Source organism: Canis lupus, chromosome 5, assembly GCF_011100685.1.
Source record: "Canis lupus familiaris isolate Mischka breed German Shepherd chromosome 5, alternate assembly UU_Cfam_GSD_1.0, whole genome shotgun sequence".
Classification (NCBI taxonomy): Eukaryota; Metazoa; Chordata; class Mammalia; order Carnivora; family Canidae; genus Canis; species Canis lupus.
In genome coordinates, this window is record NC_049226.1 from 24,550,988 (window position 1) to 24,574,341 (window position 23,354).

A 23,354-nucleotide genomic window follows, 5' to 3' on the forward strand; every position below is an offset into this window, starting at 1 on the left:
CTTTTTTTTTTTTTTTTTTTTTTTTTAGATTTTATTTATTTATTCATGATAGTTACACAGAGAGAGACAGAGAGGCAGAGACACAGGCAGAGGGAGAAGCAGGCTCCATGCACCGGGAGCCCGACGTGGGACTCGATCCCGGGTCTCCAGGATCGCGCCCCAGGCCAAAGGCAGGCGCCAAACCGCTGCGCCACCCAGGGATCCCAAGACCATGATTCTTTTTCATAATTCTGAAACTCAAAAAGCTCTGATCTCAGTTGATGATGGGTTATTTATAGACATTTTTAGTGTAAATGTTCATACATTTTTCTGCACATATAGAAATGTTTGATTATGGGGTTCAGCCCCACACTTCACCAGGGTATTATGTAATATATATGGGATTTTAGATCTGATTCTTACTTTCATTTTATTTGTAAACACACACACAGACATTTAATTGCAGTTAAATAGCCGATTCTGTTTTGAAAACACCACTAAAGATGGTTCACTGAAGATGGATAATGTAACAGTCCTGTGACAACCATAGTTCTCATTCTCTTTATTCATTATTTAAAATCAAATAACACTAATAACATACTTCAAAAGAATGTATATCATACCTTTCTTTCGTTGGCTGTCATTCTAAAAAAAATGATTATAGCAAAGTACGTTTGTTTCTCTATGGAAGGTAGAAATCAAAACCATGAATATGGAATCCACATTTAATAGGATTAATTCAACATAATAACCATTAATTACCAGTCACCGAAGAGCACATCGATAAAACAATGTTTTAGGCACTATTTAAAAAAAAGACAATTTTTTTCCAGAGATAGAACAACAAGGAGCGCTAATTTAAAATATAATCTTTAAATTTTCTTCTCTTCATTTATTCTATATCATGATTATGTGTAGTAAGTGAACTAGAATCTGTAATGATTGGTATAGATTGTCACAGCTCAACACTCATGTGTCTACCTTCATCAGTAATTAGGATCATAGAAATACCGAGTCATGCAGCAGTTCATCCAAGTTGAGAATAGTTTATTAATTATTTTAAGATCAGGTAAAGATTGTCATTCAGAAAGTTTAGTGAAAACATTGGGATTTCAGAAAGATTTTGAAGCAGAGATGGCTATTTATCAGCTGTGGAATGTATTCGATTTTAAAATACAAAGGATCTAACCTGAAAGCTTTTATAGTCTTTCTGTCCTTTTTTTCTTCTTAAAGATTACAATTTTCCTTTGCATTTCCGACTGAATATTTCCAGGCAGTTACTGAGGAAAAAATGAATTAGCTTACGAAATGGGTCTTTAGTTTTTCAAATCCTTGTCACTGTCAGACCTAAGGAAATTATTTAAATTCAGTGCACTCTTTGAAGTCAATGGAAGCTTTGTACTTGATTGAACCAAAGGCAATATAAAATTAAAAGCACTCAAAAGGATTTTATTAATCCATAGATTCAGTTTTTGAACACTGTAAAGTTGGATAAATAGATTGGCAAAGTTATCTTCATAATAATAAAGGCTGCTTTGGTTGCCGCTAAAAAAAAAAAATCATGGAGTACTTTGAGGTTTTTGGAAACCTAGCATAAACTCTCAGAGAAATCTTGTTTGCTACTATTATGTATATAAAGGCCACATTTAAAAGCATTCTGTTTACAAAATCATTTTGGCTTAAGCTTGCCATTGATTAAAATTACCACATGCGCTGAAAGCGTTAACGCAACTCAAGATGAGAAGTATTTGTCAGGGACAAATGTGTTATATGATCAGATAGATGTTTTACTTCATTTTTATCATGTTTATTTAAAATATGTAGTAATTAGCTACGTCATCCATTAATTTTGTTATTTTAAATTCAAATAGACTTAAATTTAAATTAAGTACTTTTTAAATTAAATAATTTCAATTATATCTGATTCAACTATACCTGACTTCTAAGACACTTAGTCAAAATGTTTTGCCTGGAGCAAATATTTTCATTGTTTTGGCATCATTATCCACATTCTCCATAATTATGTGTAAGAAAATAGGTCAGTTATTTTATATATATATGTGTATATATATATATATAGATAAAAATATCTAGCTAAGGTTATACAGATGTTTGGCAATCTTGTGTAGGAACTCAGATCTTGCAGTTATTCATTTTAGTATTGTTGCACCACAAACAATTCTTCTATAACCTCAAAATGCTATGGCCCAGTTTTAGTATTTTGTGGATTCAGCTAGATCATATTTTCTCTTTGCTTTCCCCCTCCCCTGCTTTACCCCCGCCCTCGCCCCGCCATACACACACACGAGTGCATACCCACACCCTTGACATAGCACAGTAATGGAAAGTGCCCCAACTAGACTTCTGCTTTTGTGTGATCTTGGGGAAGTATCCACTTTTGGGGGCCTTGCATTTCCATTTGTTTCTTCTTCTTTTTTTAAAAAGATTTTATTTATTCATGAGAGACACAAAGAGAGAGAGAGAGAGAGAGAGAGAGGCAGAAACATAGGCAGAGGGAGAAGCAGGCTCTATGCAGGGAGCCTGATATGGGACTCAATCCCGGGACTCCAGGATCACACCCTGGGGTGAAGGCGGCACTAAACTGCTGAGCCACCCAGGCTGCCCCCATTTGTTTCTTCTGACCTTTTAGTTCTATTCTAAATCTTGGAACAAATCATACCCTTTAGCCCCAATATTAGTCTGACCCCAACGATAGTATTACAAAGGGTGTCCACTGAAAATTAAATCTTATTTTATATTTTAGCTGTTTAATAAACAAGTAGGCACAGGTGACTGTACTTTAAATTGTTAGCTACTCAGCTTTTGAGTTGGTGCCATTTTGGACCGATGGAAAATTGTAATGTAAGATTTAAAATTGTAGCAGTAAAAATAAATTACTTCACATTTTGGGGGGACAGCAATTCTTATCTGATCAGTTACAGTTTGAACCTCACTTGAATGGAATTAATACAAAGATATCAAGAAAATGGTGACAATATGACTTCAAAATCTTACAGTGATGTTATAATTTATATTCTTCTCTCCATAAGTGCTATTAAAAATACTTCCATGAACTGAGAAAATGTTCAAGTATTTAAAATATAATTAAATATCCACTTCAAAGATGCACAAAAACCACATTCAAACAGGACTTCTGATTGAATCAAGTCTCCTGGGATTTCTTTCCCTATCATTTCCACCTTGGAGGACGGGGTGTGGGGGGTGTGGGGGGGCTTCAGGGCAAGAGGGCAGAGGGCACACATGAAATGGAGCGATCCCCTAGGTTCATGAAAGCATGCACATTCTTCTGGTCTCTCTGCAGAATGTGGGGATGAAGAGAAAGACCACAGGAAAACAAAATTCTCATCCATCGTAAATGTAATAGGATGGCCATGAGCAGCTGATATCATGCTTGTATTTGCATAATGCTTTCTCTATTTACGAAGCTTTTTCACATATCCACTTGATTCTCAAAATAAGTTTTACAATTAAGAGCACTGATACACATGATGCTTAGTGAGGTTAAGTGACTCGCTCATGTTCAAATGGTACAGCAGAGGCAAGCTTAGGACACAGGTTTTTTGATTTCTAGTTAAATATTCTTTCTACCATTATCACTGTTTTCCAAACAAATGGAGCTCCTATTTTAACAGTAAAACGCATGATTCTAAAAAGGGGGCTGCATTTGGTGCCCCTTTGTGATTAGGAATGGTTAACAACAGAAATGTATGTTATAAAATACATGAGTTTGTGATCAAAATGTCCCTTCCAGGAGGAGAATTTAATCAATAAGATAAAAATTATAAAACTCAGAAGTCATTTTATGGCCTTAACTCATTATTATTATTCTATCTTTAATTTTATTGAAATATAATTTGAATGCTAAATATATCAAACATGTACCCAATCTTCCTTGTCCAGAAAAGTCTTTCCTATACTTTTCTTGTACCAGAAACGGGAAAATTAAGTAACTTACTTGGACAAAAAAGCAAATACTAAAAACATTCCATATTTACCTATACTGATAATTTTGACAATAGTTCAAGGTAAATTGCATTTACTTTCTTTGAAAATGTTGGCATATAAATAAACTTGTTTTTCTTGTCTAAATAAGGACAATATAGTATAACATCAAAACATTTGCTGATGAATGGTCCTTCATTTTTATTTTTATAAATATTTGCAATAAAATATTTTGCTTGGATCCTTAGATATTTTTACAAAACATAAAATTATCAAGAGCAATAAATCAGAGAACAAAAATGAGTATAAAACTTATTTCCTTACGTTCAGGCAAATTAAGGGAGCATAAATATTTCGAAGACTGGTTAAAAGCATGGTACCTTAAGCAGGAGTTGTTACTTAGTCCTAGTTGATGGGACCTCTGAGATTGTTTACTTTGAAAGCGAACTATGCACTTTTAAATCCACTTTACTATTCAGTATTAACAAAGTAACTTATGAGAATATAATTCCTGATCAAATGTTTTCGATCAGACTATATATGCACAAAAAACCCATTTCAAACTGTCAAGAAAAGTGAGTAATATTGAAATATGTGGACATTAAGGTCAGCTATATGCTAACAAAGAGAGAATGGGAGTAATTCTGTAGACACTCCAGTTTCAAGAAAAAGTTGTCTGCTCTGCCCGATAATTTAGCAAAATACCCAATCTGGTAGTGTGGCAAGTAAGCAGAGTGCTCTGAATTAACACTTCCTAAACAGCGTTAGCATGGGTTTGTAACTGTTGCTTAAATGCTTTCATTGCATCACTCTGAAGTTAATGTTGGTATTTATCCTGAGATGACGCCCAATCTGTTCACGTTAGTTCTGTGGCCTGTGTGAAGTCAGCAGAAACACTCTTTCCTGGGCTTTACTGCTTCCTCAGAAGAATGCACAGTATTCGGAACAAAACCACTTTTAACTCCTTCCCAGCCATCCTGAATACAAATTTCCCCCCTCTTAATAAGTTCATATATGTCTCTTGTCAAGATCGTAAAGGATTCCTCAACATTTGTGGCATCTTTTGCAGAGGTTTCTATATACTTCATACCGCAGTCTGCCGACAGTTTTTCGGCTTCTTCTCTCGTAACCTGACGTCGCGAAGCCAAGTCACACTTATGTCCCACCAGCAGAAATACAATCCGAAACGGCTGAACGTGCATTTTTGCTTCTTCTAGCCAATCTTTCACGTGTTCGAAAGATCGTCGGTTGGTAATGTCAAATACTAAAAATCCACCAACTGAGTTGCGGTAATAAGATCGAGTTATTGATCTGAAAAAGAAATAGAAAAACAGGTTGTAAAGGGACAAATTTTTCTGCTTCTCCTCTTTCAAACAATGTAGCACCATAATAAAATTTGAAGGTAACCTGGACCAGAATTTATAAATCAAATATGATGTGTCTTTTTAAAAAAGATTTTATTTATTTGAGAGGAGAGAGCAAGCAAGCAAGAGCAGGGAGAGAGGCAGAGGGAGAGGGAGAAGCAGACTCACCTCTGAGCAGGGAGCCCTACTCGGGGCTCAATCTCAGGACCCTGGCTGGGATCAAGACCCCAGCCAAAGGCAGATGCTTCACTGAGTGACCGAGCCATCGGGGTGCTCCCAAATATGAAGTGTCTTAAGTGGACAAAAATATTCTGAAACTAATAGGCAAGCCAGTTTCATCCACTGACAGAACATTTAAAGTGTAGTTATTTTTAGATAGACAAAAAGAACTTAAGTGGTATGTTATCTTGCACTTAGGACTGTTTTTATTTTCAACTATCTGCTTGAGTAATTATTACATTACTGTGATTAAAAATAGGAATATAGAAAGATATGGTGAAGAGCAGAGGTTGCCCAGCCAACCAGATCTTAAAAATCTCTCTTCCTGTTATTTAATGCAAGGAGCCCCTCTCTATCCATTGAAGAAGAAACGAGGGTGCACCTGTTATAATGTGAGTCACAGCTACAGTCCTGTGTGATACCTCTTCAAGAAACAGGAAATTGCTGGCACATGGGGTGTGAATCTGAGGTGTGCTAGGGATTCCATCTGTCCCTCTAGATCTAGTCTCTGCTCTTCTCTGGGCCTCAAAGCTTTCCCAAACTCCCTCACCCTTGGGCTTGCAGTGAGGTTCAGCCAATGGGAGCACCAGCTGGGTAGCAAAGAGGTCCAGCTACATACCCTCCTCTCCATCTCCACTCTTGGCTTCACAGCAGCTATGTTCCTGTTTCTGGTTGTGGTTCCCCTTGAATAGCACCTTTCTAATGGGTTCCACCAGGTTCAGGTAATCTCATTCTCTTCCCTCTGCTGGTCAGGTGGTGGATGGCTTCTCACTGTGGCTAACTTTGAATGCCTCACCATCCTTGATTGATGCTGTTCACCTTGCCCACATTTCTAGAAATAGTCACTTTGCTAAACTTTCAGTTAACCCTTCACATGTGCTATTTCCTGACTGAATCATGAGGCAAGGTGCTAAGGCCATACTGTTCTATATTTCTTGCCTTTACATGCATTATTTTTTCTACCCAGAATGTCTTCTACCCTCCTATTTCTCCTTCAAGAATCAGCTCAAAAATCATGTATAGGGATGCCTGGGTGGCTCAGCAGTTGAGCGTTTGCCTTCAGCTCAGAGTGTGATCCCAGGATCCAGGATTGAGTCCCACATCGGGTTCCCCATGAGAAGCCTGCTTCTGCCTCTGCCTGTGTCTCTGCATCTCTCTCTGTGTATGGGTCTTGCATGAATAAATAAATAAATCTTTTAAAAAAATCATGTATAGAGAAGCTTTCCCTGCCACTGACCTTTTGTCCTCTTAGGCAATCCTGTTATAACTCCATTGAGCCTCTGGCATACTGCCATTATGATTATATCCATTTTCACAATGTGCTGATTGGACCGGTTGGTATGTCTCCCATTCAATTCAAGACTCCTTGAGGGTCATTTTTCCTCTAGGTATCTGACAATACCTAATATCATATTACCTGGGAAATGATATATGTTGCTTAGTATTTGTTATATTGGATTGATTAGTCTTATTGGAGAGGGAAAGTGCTAAATGTTGTACGAGGCAGAGATTGCAAATGTCTGTTTCTAAGTTGTCAATGGTCTTGAGCATTGAGATGATCATTAAGTAAACTCATTTGACCACCCAAGATCTTTGTGGAAGGCCAGTAGGTCACCTGGTACTCTCTCCATCTGTTGCATTCCTTCATTATCTTTCCTGCTGAAATCACAAGCACCATTTGTTGTGGATGTGGGAAGAAAGTATTTCACCTCTTTTTTCTTTCCCTTTCATTTGCTTCCCTGCTTCTCCTCAGAATTTTTTTAAAGATTTATTTTAGAGAGAGAGAGGGAACACAGGGACAGGGGCTGATGGAGAGAATCCACAGAAGACTCCTCTGATACAGGCCTCCATATCATGAGCCTGAGATCATGACCTGAGCTGAAACCAAGAATGGGACGCTTAAAAGACTGGGCCACCCAGGCACCCTCTCCTGAGAATTCTTAGTAGAGACTGTCAAGTGACTATTGTTTTTTAAGATTTTATTTATTTATTCATAAAAGACACAGAGAGAAAGAGAGGCAGAGACACAAGTAGAGGGAGAAGCAGGCTCCATGCAGGGAGCATGACGTGGGACTCGATTCCAGAACTCCAGGATCACACCCTGGGCCGAAGGCGGCGCTAAACTGCAGAGCCACCCGGGCTGCCCTCAAGTGACTATTTTAGGAATGTTTTCTCAAGGACTACTGGATTACATAGCCACTGTTAGTAAGAAAAATCTCCCACTATCTTTCACAGGCTTCAAATAATGGGGTTCATTTAAGTTGCTTTAAAAAAACATTGAGGGATAATTTGTTATTGTTTTGCTACTTATCTTGATATGTGTGAATTCAGGCAGATGTGCAGTGCTGTAAGAGAAACGACATTAAGGCTGTTACTAGACTGAAAGCTTTAATTTACTCAGCACCAAGTCTGCATTACTTTGATTCCCCCTCCTATTTAATCTACCATGAGTTTAATTTACAAAAACATGCTTTTGTGGTTGAAAACTCAATGCTGAAACGCTCGTATATTAGGCAGAGCCATATCTCACACTGTAGAAAATGCCATGTTTTCTAGCCCTTTATATCTAATTTTGCAAACACATTTGGAATACAGTTGGCAAATTCTATAGAACAAAATTACAGCAAGGTATATGCCATGTACACTCTAAAACAGCCCTTATTAATAATAGATTAGCTGGAATAAAAGGTCTCAATATGACATCCGTCATTTTCTACGTAATAACCTGATCTTCAGTTTCTATATGTGGGTATGGATAAGAGGTTTAGAATTCTGATATGTTAGCCTTCCCATTCAGATATAGTTGTCCCAGGGGGTAGGTTTTCCCTAAAACAATTGGGCATCCCTGCTGTCAATTATTCAGGGGAAGAGACAAGCCTACAGCCTGAAAACTAGAATGTGAGAGTTAGGTCTTCTAGAAGGGGGTAAGGAACATTTAGCTTTTTCTGGGCCTGCTCTTTTGGGTCATACTTCGGTCTCTAGGAGTTCTTGGAAGTATCAGAAGAAGTAGGGTACAGATCCTGAGAGAACTATGTAGGTCAGCTTCCCTATAAGGAATTCCAGAGTTGGGCAGCCTGGGTGGCTCAGCAGTTTAGCGCCACCTTCAGCCTAGGGCATGATCCTGGAGACCCGGGATCGAGTCCCACGTTGGGCTCCCTATATGGAGCCTGCCTCTCCCTCTGCCTGTATCTCTGTCTCTCATGAGTAAATAAATAAAATCTTAAAAAAAAAAAATCCAGAGTTGATGATGAGTAACAATTCTTTTTTTTTCCCCAAGATGTGTGCGCGCGCGCGCGCACACACACACACACACACACACACACACACACACACAGGCAGAAACATAGCCAGAGAGAGAAGCAGGCTCCATGCAGGGAGCCTGATGTGGGACTTGATCCTGGGACTCCAGGATCGATCACTCTTTGGGCCGAAGGCAGATGCTCAACCGCTGAGCCACCTAGGCGTCCCAGTAATAATTCTTTATAAGCAACAACATCTTGCTGCAAATTACCTTACCTATTTCCTTTTGGGCTTTGAAAGTCTCACTGAATGAATGGATGATTTTAAAAAGGGGGGAAAAAATAGGGGAGGGAGAAATGGAAGGAAGGAGGGAAGAGAAGGAAAGGAGAGAGAAATAAATGAATGGATTCCAATCTGGTCTCAGGAATGTTATGGGAAAATTGAGAGTTATGAAGCTATTCTGTGGCATGACTGGAAAGGGGACCCAGCACCCCCTACATCCAACATGACACTGGTAAAATGGGGAAGATGAATCATGGCAGACAGTTTCAGGGATACAAGCTCTTAGTAGATCCTTGTTCCTCCCAAGTGAAAGATCTGGTTTTGTTTTTTCAGAGATTTTATTTTTGACTAATCTCTGCACTTAACGAAGGGCTCAAAGTCACAACCCAGAGATCAAGAGTTGCACACTCTCCTGACTGAGCCAGCTGGCACCCCAATCTAGTTTTGAGTATAAAAGAAACCTACTGCTTCTTTTACACTTTGTTTTTTTTTTTTTTAAATCTTTTTTAATTTTTTTTTATTTATGATAGGCACACAGTGAGAGAGAGAGAGGCAGAGACACAGGCAGAGGGAGAAGCAGGCTCCATGCACCAGGAGCCCGACGTGGGATTCGATCCCGGGTCTCCAGGATCGGGCCCTGGGCCAAAGGCAGGCGCTAAACTGCTGCGCCACCCAGGGATCCCTTCTTTTACACTTTGAAAGCTACACTATTAGCAACCCCTCCCCCATTTTCACAGAACAGACTCCTCAACATGCTAAAATTGCTCATTCTATAGGACCAGGAGGAGGTGGTTTCTGCTTTCCCCAGTGCCCATTCAAGATAATTCTCTTCCAACCCCTGTTGTAAAAACAAAAACCAAAAACTTCCCTGCTCCTTTGAGGCTTATGCCTTCTGGCTGGATCATCTGTTGTCATTCGCTAACTGCTGGGTCATCCTCTATAAGCTGAAGACTTCAGCACTTTGTTTTTCTTTCCATCTCAATTCCTGTCATTCTGCTCACTGATTTCAACATCCATTTGGATGGGCTGTCTGGTGTCATTTCTGTTACTTGATTTTTTTGTTTCTAATGAACTATCCTCTTCATTCTGCTTTTCTCATCTACTTTCTTTTCATCATCAGAAATTCACTACTTCCCAAACTGGAGATTTACATACTACTTTTTGATCAAGATCTCATAGCCTGCAGCATATTTTTAGTGATAATTTTTAAATTTTATCCAGATTTGTAATCTACTGAGTAATTCTACTACTTTCTATCCATTAATACCCTCCTATTTTTACCTCCATCCATACCGTAGTTCTAGGAGATATCAGTATAATTGTTTTCTTGGAAACATCTACATTCCCAAGCTCCTCCCCCACTGCTACACTCATCTGGGAAGACTGTATCTCTGGATCAGCCCAGCATGCTGCTGAATGTTTCTGGGGAAAATCACTCAACCAGGTAGGCTGGTGTCCCTATGAATTAATTATAACCAATCCCAAGTAGACACTCCACACTGCCAAGGAATACTGCTCTTAGCAGGAGAAACTCTTCTCCCTCTTCCCTCACACTTAGACTTCTACCATAGGATGAAACAGGATTTCCGTTTCAACCTTTTTCTCCTCACGAAAGAGAACTGGAGGAACACTTTACTCCTCTTATTGGACACCTCCATTGAAGGAAAAATGGTGGCCATTTGGTTAAAATCTGTTTCTCAGGCTGGTGGGCAGAATTAACTGTGTTCAAGGTTAGTACTCTTGCATATCATCCTTCTCCACCTCTTTCCACTTTCTGAATTCAGGATATTGGTTTGTTAATTGTGAAAGGCAGGCAGGTGCCATGTCTATGCTCACTACTGAATATGCAGTGATTCTTAAGTGCCTGGCACATAGTGGGCACTCAGTACAGTCTTAGGGAATAAGTGGTTGATTTGGTTAAACCACGACACAGCCATTGGGGAAAGGGGAGAAATGGCAGAGACAGTGAGGAAGTTTGAGGAAACAGATACTACTAGCAGTGCAAAAAAAGAAAGGTGCCCAATATTAAGATCTATTAGCAGTGTGTTATATTCTCACACCAAGGTCACTGAGATGTGATGAGCATGTTAGTGGCTAGAGAAGAATGGATAAATTAAATATAAATATAAATATAAATAAATATATATACCTAAATATATATCCCATGAAAATATAATAGTAATCTGTGAAGTTTCTTGGGGGAGGGGATCCCTTAATCCGAGGTATGCTATTAAAACCTCCCCAAAGACAAGTTGTGGTATCTTATGTCCCCCACCAAGAAGAAGAAAGCATAATACTTAATGGGCCTTTTTGGATTGTGGAGGACACTTGTATAATATTTGAATGTACTTCTCTGATCCATTAAATAGGAGACCCAAAAGGCTATATGCATGGTCCAAGCTACAATGCAAGCAGCTTTGCTACTTGGCTCATGGTCCACCAGATTAATGGTGCCTTCCAGAAGTACCTATAGCAGTACTGGGATGCTCTGTCAAGCCTGGAGAAGGTTCCACTGGACAATCACAGGAGTGGCATTTTGGAATAAAGGTAGGAGTGGCATTTGGAATAAAGGTATGCTCTTTGTCAAGAGCCACTATGCTTTTGAGAAAGTTCTTGGCTTACAACCTGGCTTTGACAGAGACTAAATGCCTGGAACACCAGTGACTGTGTAATCTGAGGGGTGATCAAGAGCTAGGTGTTTTCTGTTTGACCCAGCTGGAACTTTGTCAATAAGTGTAAGTCATAAACATAGCAAGATGGGAGTGGAACCTGAGGGGACCCACAGTAACAAGGCTCACACACCCAGAAAGCCTACTTTTGCAGGACCCTCTCAACCTGTGGCCCTATCTGGATTTCCCTATAACTAAAGATGAAAAAAAAACCCCTACAGATGGTTCTGCATAGCACACTGGCATTGGTCAGCCCCACTCAATTGTGAACTTGAAGGTTAGTGCAAAAGAGAGCCCCTCCCACCTGTGGACTTCTTGTACTTTTTCCAGAGAGAGAGATGGAAAGATGTAGGTAAGGATCGACACCAATTCATGAGCAGAAGCCAAGGGTTTGGCACAGTGGAGAAAGCAAGATTGGAGGACTGATAAGGAGGTCTGGGGAGAGGTATGCTGATGTGTCTAGGGCATGTGAATATTTGTATTCTATGTGACTATTCACCCCGAACTCCCTCCCCTCTGTGGAGGAGTTCCTAGTAACTGGTGAAACAAAATATCCTGGTGTAATTATTGGTCTGTATTTTTACCCCAGTTTGGACTCAAAGTGATCATGGCAGAGAGATGGAGGCTGTGATTGGGCTCAACAAGACTTTCTCTTCCCTGACTGTCACTGTTCAAGTTGGTTTTCCAGCAGCTGCTGACACTTGAGATATGGTATCTTTCTCTGGGGGCGGGGGGGGGGACCATCATGGAGGGGACACTGTAACACACATTTAATCTGGACTGAAAACTTGCTGTACCACCATCCATGGACTTATGGAATCCCTTATATACAGATGTGATATCCCACACTTTGCTGCAGACCAAAGATTTCATTTAGCAGAGGCAGAGACGGGGAAGTGGGCTGACGCCATCCAGGAGAAAATACCTTGTAAGATTTTGGCATGATTCAGGCTGCATGTGTTTTAAACAAGTGAGGGCTAGAGTAGGAGGTGGTTTCCTCATAAACAGATGCTGTGGTCTGGCAAACAAAGGGTGGAAGTGGGGTGATGGTGCCTCTCACAATTACACTTAATGAGTCACTACAATTTTTTGTTGCTTCTAATCCCTGTGACTCTGAACTCTGCTGATGGGAAGGTTTTACTATCCAAGGGAGGAATGATTTCACCAGAGAACCCTGTGATGCTTCTACTGAACTAGCTGAGACTGCCAATTGGTTATTTGGAGCTTCTTATGGCAGTGGGCGAATGGCAGCAAGGGAGCAACAAGATCATGAGGACCATCCTGGCTTCCTGTGGTTCTTGTTGCCCAGAGCTCCTGGGATCTTCTCAATCATTCCATGCCTGGTCTTTCTAGCTTCCGGTCAAGGCTCTGTGCCTCAGACACGCTTCCAGAAACATTCATTTTAGATTACGGTCCTCAAGCTGGTTTTGGTGCTGGCAACCACAGACCTGGCTGATAATAATCCCCATATGTTTTGTAAGAGAAGGACATAAAACACAAATATTTTATCATCTTCAACATAGTTTCATGAGGCCAAAATTCATTCTTTTTTGAAATTATTCTGGTAAAAACACATGAGATCCACCTCTTAATCTTTTTTTTTAAGATCTTATTTATTTATTTGAGAGAGAAAGCACGTGTATGAGTAGGGGGAGGGGCAGAGGGAGAAACAGACTCGCCACTGAGCAGAGAGCCAGAGAGCCGGGGCTAATCAGGACCCTGGGATCATGACCTGAGCCAAAGGCAGATTTTTGGCTGATTGAGCCACCCAGGTGCCCCATCACCTCTTAACAATTTTTAAAATGTAAGCACAATGCTGTATACCAAATCTCTAGAACTGTTTCATCTTGCATGACTGAAACTTCATGCCCAGTGAACAGCAACTCATTTCCTCCTCCTGGCTCCCAGCCCCTGGCAACCACTATTCTTTCTGATCCTCAGAGTCTGATCACTTTAGATACCTCACATCCATAGAATCACATAGTATTTGCCTTCAGTAACTGGCTATCTTCTTTTTTAAGATTTTATTTTTTGACACAGAGAGTATAAGCACAGGGAGTAGGGAGGGGAAGAGGGAGAAGCAGGCTCCACACTGAGCAGGGAGCCCAATTCGGGGCTCTGTCCCAGGACCCTGAGATCATGACCTGGGCCGAAGGCAGATGCTTCACCAACCGAGCCACCCAGGCGCCCCAGGTACCTAGCTACTTTCACTTAGCATAATGTCCTCAAGATTCAACCACGTTGTAACAGGTGACAGCATTTCCTTCCTTTTTATGGTTGAATAATCATTCAATTGTATGTATATACCACATTTTCTTTTAACTAATCATCTGCAAAGCCGGTTCTTATAGTATTTTTGCTTTAGGAAAGAAAAATGGCCAACTAATTTATGTTAATTTTCCTCTTAATTTTTTTTCCTAAAATAATATGTAGACAAGTGATATGGAGAGTACTAGGGTTCACTTACATTTACAAGGAATTCCTTAACTAGGAGCAATGCAATCAGGTGTGAATGATAAGCCTTGGGGAATTTGGAATTTTTGTGACCGAAATGACAGGATTACTGAGATTCTAAAAAGTGTAAAGTATCTCAAACAGTTATCTAGTTTCCTGGAGGAAACTGAAAACAAGATGCTGTTGTCAACAACAAAAGTCCACAGGTCTTGGAATGCACACGATTATTTATGTTCTATTTACTTATTATAAAATTTTATCTGAAAGTGGCAAGACCATCTAAATCGTACACGCTATTAATATGAGTTGTGGTGGATGTCCACAGGCGTTCTAAAAAAGCAACAAAATACAGAGCACTTGCTGACTTACTTGGGTAAAACGAACCAGATGATCGATCCATCCTGGAAATGCCCTTCTTGTGGCTTTGCCAACTGTAAAATAGGCATTTAGAGGATAGAAGTACTTTGATGCCAAAGGCTGACAGCAGCAAGCAGCCTACGAATGCATCAGCCTGGCGAGTGCTTCCCTCCATGACATTACATCGCTACTGCCCTTCTGGGAACCATCGTTGTGTTGATGCTGTATTTACCTGCCTCACTTGCCTTGTGATCCAAGTCCTTATGATTGCTTTCAAGAGACAAAAACACAAGTTTCTCCTCTTCTTTTATTATTAGTGACTCTAACAGCCCCTCTCTCTGCCCTGAGATTTCAAAGCTTGGAGCTCCTAACCTCGGATACCTTTCTCCGTACATACAAATGTTAAAGAGCTTTTTCTTTGGGCAATCCCAGAGTCTTTGCATAAAATATAAGTCTGGGCCTGCAGAGGCTATATATACATAACCGATGAAACCTAACGGGCCATATCCTCTCTCTGAATGTGAGTCCATTCCCATGACCACCTATTTTCCTTTTATGACAGATCATCACTTGATGATAGCGAGGCCTTCCCATCTCCTTGCATGCTCTCATCACCTTTCATCTTCCATTTTACTCCACAGCACTCAACACTGATCTCCTAGATTGTTTTTCTAGTATATTTGGTTCTAGCCTGACTCCCATCATTATATGACGAGCTCCATGAATGCAAGGATTGTTGTCAGTTTTTCTGGAATGCTGTAACCCTAGTGTCTAACACAGAACCAGGCATGATGAGTCCTACGGATACTTGTAAGGAATACATCAACAACTGAATAAGTTGATACTGTCAGACTGTGCCCAAGTAGCATGCAAATGCCAAGCAAATGGGAGAGTAACAGAGAAATACCAAAAAACTGTTCTTTCAATATTCATAGTAGGGATCTGTGAAGCTGAAAGAGAAATGGGCTGAGTAATTGCACATACTTATAAGCATATAGGTGAAATCATCTGCATTTTCTGAAGAATTACTGTTTAAAGTTGGTAGTAATTCAAATTGTACTTTGCAGGTGGATTATGGGAGGTAGAATAAGTTATGTGTGAAAATCGAAATAGTTTATCTGGAAATTAATGGGAACGGTTTCTGACTTTGCTAATTGTCTGCAAGGTGATAATGAATGGATGCTTGTTTTCTCTTTAGTATGTGACCAGAAATGTACAAAAGACTTCAGCACTCACTCCAACACTTTCTGGCATCCTCTGCCAAATTAAAATAAGATGATGATCATCTTCTCATGATTATTTTATTCTCCATATAATATAGTGCATCATGTGATCTAACACAATTAAAGAATATCTTGGGTTATAACTCTCCCACCATTTTTGTGACTTTCGTCTGGTTCCATTTGACTTCCTCTGTGCTGCTCTGTTTCACATACTTTTGTATACCTCTCCACATCTTAGAATTTATAATTGGTGTTTAGCCTTTTCTCATTTCATTCTATCTCTAAAATTATGCAGCTTTTATTTTCAAGTCATTTGAACAGATTATGCTCATGTTCTTTTCCTTTTTTTTTTTTTTAAGATTTTATGTATTATTTGAGAGAGAGAAGAACAGGGGAGGAGCAGAGGGAGAGGGACAAGCTAACTGCTTGAGTGGGGGGCCTGACACGGGGTTCGATCCCATGACCCTGAGATCAGGACCCAAGCCGAAACCAAGAGTTGGATGCTCAACCGACTGAGCCACCCCGGCATCCCTCTGTCTTTGTCTAAGTTCGTGATTTTATCTAAGTTACATGTGCACTTACCACACATCCTTATATCCCCCCAGGACCCAACTTGCCAGTATTATTACATCATAATTTTAGGTAGATCATTTCTTGGCATTCGTGTTGTTCTGATCATGGACATTCATCTCATTGCTGAGCCTGAACTACATTGTGACTTCTCATTTCCTGCACAACGTATTCTAAAGTTAATAATTACCTTGTGTATTCATAAAGATAGGCCAGGCTTGTCGTAATAACAAACCACCCACCTGCTGAAGGGAAGAATTGTAAAGAATCTGGGCTGATTTTTAAAACCACCATGTGCTACTTCTGCTCAAATCCACTGGCCACAATGAACCTCACGATTCTGTCTCTGTAAGAGAGAGGGGGAATCTATTCCTCCCATGTGTCCTAAAGAAAAGAAACATCCGATATCCACAACATCTTTTTCTTTTTGCTAAGCTGAATAATCCAATTCCAGGGGCGCCTGGTGGCTCAGTTGGTAAGTGTCTGCCTTCAACTTGGGTCATGATCTCAAGGTCCTGGGATCAAGCCCTGCATTGGGCTCTCTGCTCAGTGGGGTCTGCCCCTCCCCCCTGCTCATGCACTCAAACTCTCTCTCTCAAATAATTAAGCTCTTTAAGAAAAACAAGCAGGGGGCAGCCCAGGTGGTGCAGCGGTTTAGTGCTGCCTGCAGCCCGGGGTGTGATCCTGGAGACCCAGGATCAAGTCCCACATCGGGCTTCCTGCATGGAGCCTGCTTCTCCCTCTGCCTGTGTCTCTGCCTCTCTCTTCGCTCTCTCTGAATGAATAAATAAATGAATCTTTAAAAAAAAAAAAAGAAAGAAAAACAAGCAGGGTGATGGACACTGAGAAGGGCACTTGATGGGATGAGCACTAGGTTTTATACTGGCAAATTGAACTTCAATAAAAAATATATATACAAAACAAACAAACCAACAACATCCAATTCTAAACTCTCTGCCAATTTTGTTCTTTTAAGGAGTTCTCATTAGCATTTCTTTTTCATCTTGCCAAGAGGGTCTCCCCTCCAGCCATCTGCTCCAACAGTCCAGCTGGGCTGTCCCTGGCACCTGCAGCAGAGGGGACTGTCATCTTCCTGGGCATTACCTCTGCCTGTCTTCCGGCATAGCTTCCTCATCCCTGGATCCTCCGTGTTCTTCATTCCTGGCTCCCTCCTCTATGTGTGTGGGGAGCGCACATTCTCAAGCAGCTTCCTTACAGAGACACAGGGGGTACTATTTCGAAATCTTGCATGTGTGGTTTATTCTGCTCTCCCAGGTGAATGACGACTCAAAGAATGACTCAACTGAGTCAGACATAGAATTCTTCCAGAATTTTGCAGTCTCTCTGTTGCCTTCTACCTTCCACTGATGTTTTCAGGAAACCTGAAACCAACATGATTCCTGATTTTTCCCTCCCCACTGAAGGTCTTGTGGTGCCAGTGTTCTAGAATTTCACGACCACGTCCCTTAGACTCTGTCCACCTTTGTCTACTGTGCTAGGTCCTTCCCATCTGAAAACTCAGGTCCCTAAATCTTGGAAAATTTTCTTGAATTGCTTCATTGAGGATTTCTCCACTCTGTTTTTTCTCTTCTCTCTGGAACACCTGTTACTTGTGTGTCAAACCTTTTGGACTATCTTCTAATTTTTAATATAATCTTTCCCCTCTATTTTCTTTCTCTTTTGGAGTGTTTTTTTTTTCTATTGTGTTTCTAAAAGCTTGTCTGTTCTCAAAATATTCCTCTAAAAAATAGTACCCTGTTCTTCTTTCGATTGTAATATTTTCCCATTATCTCTATGAGGAAATTAAAGACAGTTTTATTTTGTTAACATTCCCTTCCCCTTTATTAAATTTGTTTCTCTGGTTGCTTTGGTCTCTGTTTTGGTCTCTAGGTTTTATGTACAGATCTCCCAATATTTCTTGCAATCTTTCATTGAGATCAAAAGCCCCACTTGCCAGAAAATCAGGCTAGATCACTTTAGTTGAGAGAACTCTGCAGTTGGTATCTTTTGTTGTTGTTGTTGTTTTTAAAAGGTTCTTATCTATTTATTTGAGAGAGAGAGAGAACAAAAAGTGGGAAGGGGCAGAGAGAGGAAGAGAGAGAGAGAAGCAGATTCCCCTCTGAGTAGGAAGTCTAACATGGGACTCAATCCCAGGACCCGGAGATCATGACCTGAGCTGAAGGCAGTCACTTAACCGACTGAATCCCCCAGGCGCCACTCATGGTAGTATCTTAAGCCTCTCCCTTTGGGCTAGTCAGATCCTTCAGAAATGATTTCACCAATGTTTGAAGGTTGCGGCCTGACTGCCAGCATTCTGAGAGCTGAGCAGGGGCAGAGGGAAAGGACTAGACCGTATTAGCATCCAACATACATGCATTCACTTAATGCCCTTACTTCTAATAAGGGAGCCCAACCTCAGTCATGCCTGGTTCTTCCAATTGGAGACTCTAATTCTTTTCCAAGAATAAATTTCCAGTTTTTGCCAATGTTGGGGGGACAGGACATCACCTGATGTGTGGGATGGTGGTGGGGATGTGAGAATCCAATCTTTCTTAACTAGACTGATAATCATCCTTATACTTTCAGAAGTATCTGATGCCAATCATTTCCTGAGTCATTGGGGCTGCATATATTGGGTTGGTTTTTAGCTTTTTTCCATCAATTGCTCAGAAGTTAGTTTATTTTTTTTAAGATTTTATTTGTTTATTCATGAGACACACACACAGAGAGAGAGAGAGAGAGGCAGAGACACAGGCAGAGGGAGAAGCAGGCTCCATGCAGGAAGCCTGATGTGGGACTCAATCCTGGGACTCCAGGATCACGCCCTGGGCTGAAGGCAGGTGCTCAACCGCTGAGCCACCCAGGCATCCCAGAAGTCAGTTTTCTTGAATCTGCCAATTCATTCACCATTCCTCCTCTGCTTTCCTGCTTCCAAAATTTTGTTGATGTTGTTTCCTTACCTACTCTTCTTGTTTGAGGGTCTATGGTTCCAAAACAAAACTATCTTCACTTTCGTGAGATTTCAAGAAAAGGGGCAAAAATAGGTACAGGTGTTCAATCTGCTGTTATTACTGGAAGCCACTTCTTTTTCCAATGTACTTAGTCCTTTTGTTATTTCTCCTACTACTCATACATCTTACATGTCCCAGCATCAAGAACCATCTTCTCTGGGACATGTCCTCTGAAACGAGCCCCCATCCTCCCTTTCTTCTGCCACTGGAACTTATCTTAGTACTTACAGTCCTTACTGCATTTATTTGATTATTATCTTTCTTGCCACAAGTCTGTGAGAAAGACATCTAATTATCTCCCAGGGTCTATTCTCTCTGTTTTCCTTTAGTGACAGAACCACCAGTTTTAGCTGGCACTAGCACTCATGTGGAGACTGTGCTCCCCAGCTCTCTTATAGTCAGCTATGGTCATGTCACCAAATCTAGATGAATGGGACACAAGAGGTTGTGTGTGCAGTCTGCGACCCATCTACTTGGAGAAGCCATTTGCAGTAGGGGTTCTCCTTCTTCCTGCTCGCTGGGAAATGGCAAAGACTGAAGAATCCTGAGGCAGAGCACCCTGACAGCCCAGAACCATTCACTCAGACTGTTGCAGGAGAAATGAAGTCCTGTATTATTTAAGGTGCCCTAATTGGTTAGTCTCTTAGTTATAGGAGCATAGTCTATACTCAGTAGAGAGACAGCATGGACCTTGAAAGTGAGATTATATCTCACTTATTTCTTTTTAAAATTTTTATTTATTCATTTTAGAGAGAGAGAGGTAGAGAGATCTCAAGCAGACTCTGCACTGAGCACGGAGCCTAATGTGGGATTCAATCCCAGGACCCTGAGATCATGATCTGAGCTGAAACCAAAAGTTGGATGCCTAACCCACTGAGCCACTCAGGTGTCCCTATATGTTACTTATTTTTGTATCTATTATTACATCTAGTGCTTGACATACAGTTAAGCTACATCAGTGCCAGGATTTCCACAAGTAAATCATCCTAGTTGATTTCAACTTCTTCAGAAAAAAAAATGGGACAGCATTAAGGACTGGAAAGCTACTCTGCAGCACGTATGAAATTTTAGGACACCAGAGCCAATGTTTGCTGGTAGCTTTGGCCAATACTCAACAGCTCTCCTTGTCTAACAAGGTGGGATGCTTCCTACAAGTCTGTCTGTCCACAGCAGCGGCAGGGCTGACTCCTGCCACAAAATGTAGCAGTGCAATCCCTGAGTACTGCATGGAGGGGAAGGAAGGGTCAGTGTGGGCACAAATGTTTGCTGTCAGTGATCACTATTGCTACTGTTGTGTCAAGCTATTTCCCCTTTGTTTTCTGAACATAGCAGTAAAATAATGGTTTGGGTGGAGAGGTTAATCAATGTGGGTGTAGAGAAGACAGGAGCAGGGGGAGACTGTGTGCAAACAGAATACTTTTCAGGACAGAAATTGCACAATATGCCAATAAAACTCTTCTCAATCATGACAGGAGGCATGGTGCAGAAGATAACTGAATACAGATGGAATTAAGAGAAAAGGGTCCTTGAGCAAAACTGCTGAGGAGCTATCTCTCTGGGGCAAGCTAAAGCCTTTCTGGACATTGACTGTATTATTGAAAGCTGAGGGGATGCCTGGGTGGTTCAGTGGTTGAGTGCCTGCCTTCCGCCCAGGGCGTGATCCTGGAGTCCCAGGATAAGCCCCACATCGGGCTACCTGCATGGAGCCTGCTTCTCCCTCTGCCTGCGTCTCTGCCTCTCTCCGTGTGTCTCTCATGAATAAATAAATAAAATCTTAAAAAAGGAAAAGAAAAGAAAAGAAAACTGAGACTGTTGTTATCAGATCACCTGTCTGTTCTTTCCTGGTCCTGTGGCTGCAATTATTTATATACTAAAGTGGCCAGCATGTGGATCTCAGTGTGGCTGACCCCTGCAGCTTTTTTTTTTTTTTTAACATTTTATTTGTTTATTTATTTGAGAGAGAAAGAGAGAGTGAGCTTTGCACACAAGCAGGGGAGTAGCAGAGGGAGAGGGATAAGCAGACCCCTTGCTGAGCAGAAAGCCAGACAACATGTCTCGATCCCAGGACCTTGAGATAGTGACCTGAGCCGAAGGCAGACACTTCACCGACTGAGCCAGACAACCCTCGGCAGCTTCTTTTACACTCCTGTTTCCCCACTTTCTCACTAATTTTCTTTGCTGCCAATGGTCCTCTGCTATACAACTAACCATATCTTCTCTTTCACTTTTAATTCTCTTTTCAGAGTCTACCCATCTATTCTACCAAATTGTTCTTAAATTTCACCTCATATTTGCTTTGTTAACATTGGTTTTCCTATACAAATCAAAACCACAGTGAGATACCACCTCACACCAGTGAGAATGGGGAAAATTAACAAGGCAGGAAACCACAAATGTTGGAGAGGATGCGGAGAAATGGGAACCCTCTTACACTGTTGGTGGGAATGTGAACTGGTGCAGCCACTCTGGAAAACTGTGTGGAGGTTCCTCAAAGAGTTAAAAATAGACCTGCCCTATGACCCAGCAATTGCACTGCTGGGAATTTACCCCAAAGATACAGATGCAATGAAACCCCGGGACACCTGCACCCCGATGTTCATAGCAGCAATGTCCACAATAGCCAAACTGTGGAAGGAGCCTCGGTGTCCATCGAAGATGAGTGGATAAAGATGTGGTTTATGTATACAATGGAATATTACTCAGCTATTAGAAATGACAAATACCCACCATTTGCTTCAACGTGGATGGAACTGGAGGGTATTATGCTGAGTGAAGTAAGTCAGTCGGAGAAGGACAAACATTATATGTTCTCATTCATTTGGGGAATATAAATAATAGTGAAAGGGAATATAAGGGAAGGGAGAAGAAATGTGTGGGAAATATCAGAAAGGGAGACAGAACGTAAAGACTCCTAACTCTGGGAAACGAACTAGGGTGGTAGAAGGGGAGGAGGGCGGGGGGTGGGAGTGAATGGGTGACGGGCACTGGGGGTTATTCTGTATGTTGGTAAATTGAACACCAATAAAAAATAAATTAAAAAAAAACATTGGTTTTCCTTTTCTTTTTTTTTTTTAAGATTTTATTCATTTATTCATGAGAGGCGCAGTGAGAGAGAGAGAGGCAGAGACACAGTCAGAGGGAGAAGCAGGCCCCATGCAGGGAGCCTGATGTGGGACTTGATCCCAGGTCCGCAGGATCAGGCCCTGGGCTAAAGGCAGCACTAAACCACTGAGCCACCAGGGCTGCCCAACATTTGCTTTCCTAAAGCCTTTCTATGGTAAAAAATCCAAAATTAAGAAGTTCCATCCACTCGCTCCTTTAACCTTTTTTCCAGTTTTTCTACTGATTCTACCTGGGAGATTTTGTGCTTAGAACAAGTGCTAAAGATACTGTAAAAGTGTGACAAGTGGCTAGAAGCCAGGCAAGAAGATCAACCTCTTAATTTTGAATGAGGCCACAAAACTTGAGGGACTCTCAAAAGCTACTGGATCTTTTCCTAAAATAGCAAGAGTTTTAAAAGAGAAACCTGATGAAAATCATACCCAGAAGCACCAGAAAAAGACATGGAGAATCACATGAATGAAGAAACCGTGGGAGCTTCTCAAATATATTCCTAAAATTTAAGGTATTGCCAATACTTTTTTTTTTTTTTTTAAGTATTGTTTCCTAAAATGCTCTACCTACCAACCTATCAGTTCCTAAAATGCTCTATGTAAAAGGACTCTGGGTTAGGGAAACACCGTACCTACCTTGGGTATTCACAATGTCTATAATTATAACTATATATTAAAAGCTCTGAGAAATCCTGCAACAGCCCAGCATTTCCCAAACTATTTGACCAAGGAAACTTCTCAAATTACACCTATTAACATCACTCTGAAAAACACTACACTGAAGAAAAACAAGAGGCAATGCCTAGAATTTAAGAAATTATAATCTTTCTTCAATATGCCAGGAAGTTCTTAACATCTATCTAACTCCTGTTTGGAGTATTCTTTCTTAGTCTCTTCTCCGAGAGGGTTC

General features: G+C 40.9%; 1 protein-coding gene across 2 annotated transcripts in view; it reads right to left on the bottom strand.

Annotated features, from left to right (window-relative positions):
- Nucleotides 1-520: 520 nt before the first annotated feature.
- Nucleotides 521-23,354, bottom strand: part of RAB39A (RAB39A, member RAS oncogene family) — a 32,073-nt gene continuing 9,239 nt past the window's right edge. The window contains exons 1-2 of one of the 2 annotated variants that reach the window (XM_038536288.1): nt 5,475-6,670; nt 521-5,253 (exon numbers count right to left, since the gene is read on the bottom strand). In XM_038536288.1, the coding sequence (XP_038392216.1) occupies nt 4,827-5,253; nt 5,475-5,572 (525 nt within the window). In that variant the 5' untranslated portion in view covers nt 5,573-6,670 and the 3' untranslated portion in view covers nt 521-4,826. Of the gene's footprint in view, nt 5,254-5,474; nt 6,671-23,354 lie in introns of those variants that run through there. The other variant, XM_038536287.1, reaches the window with a different exon arrangement.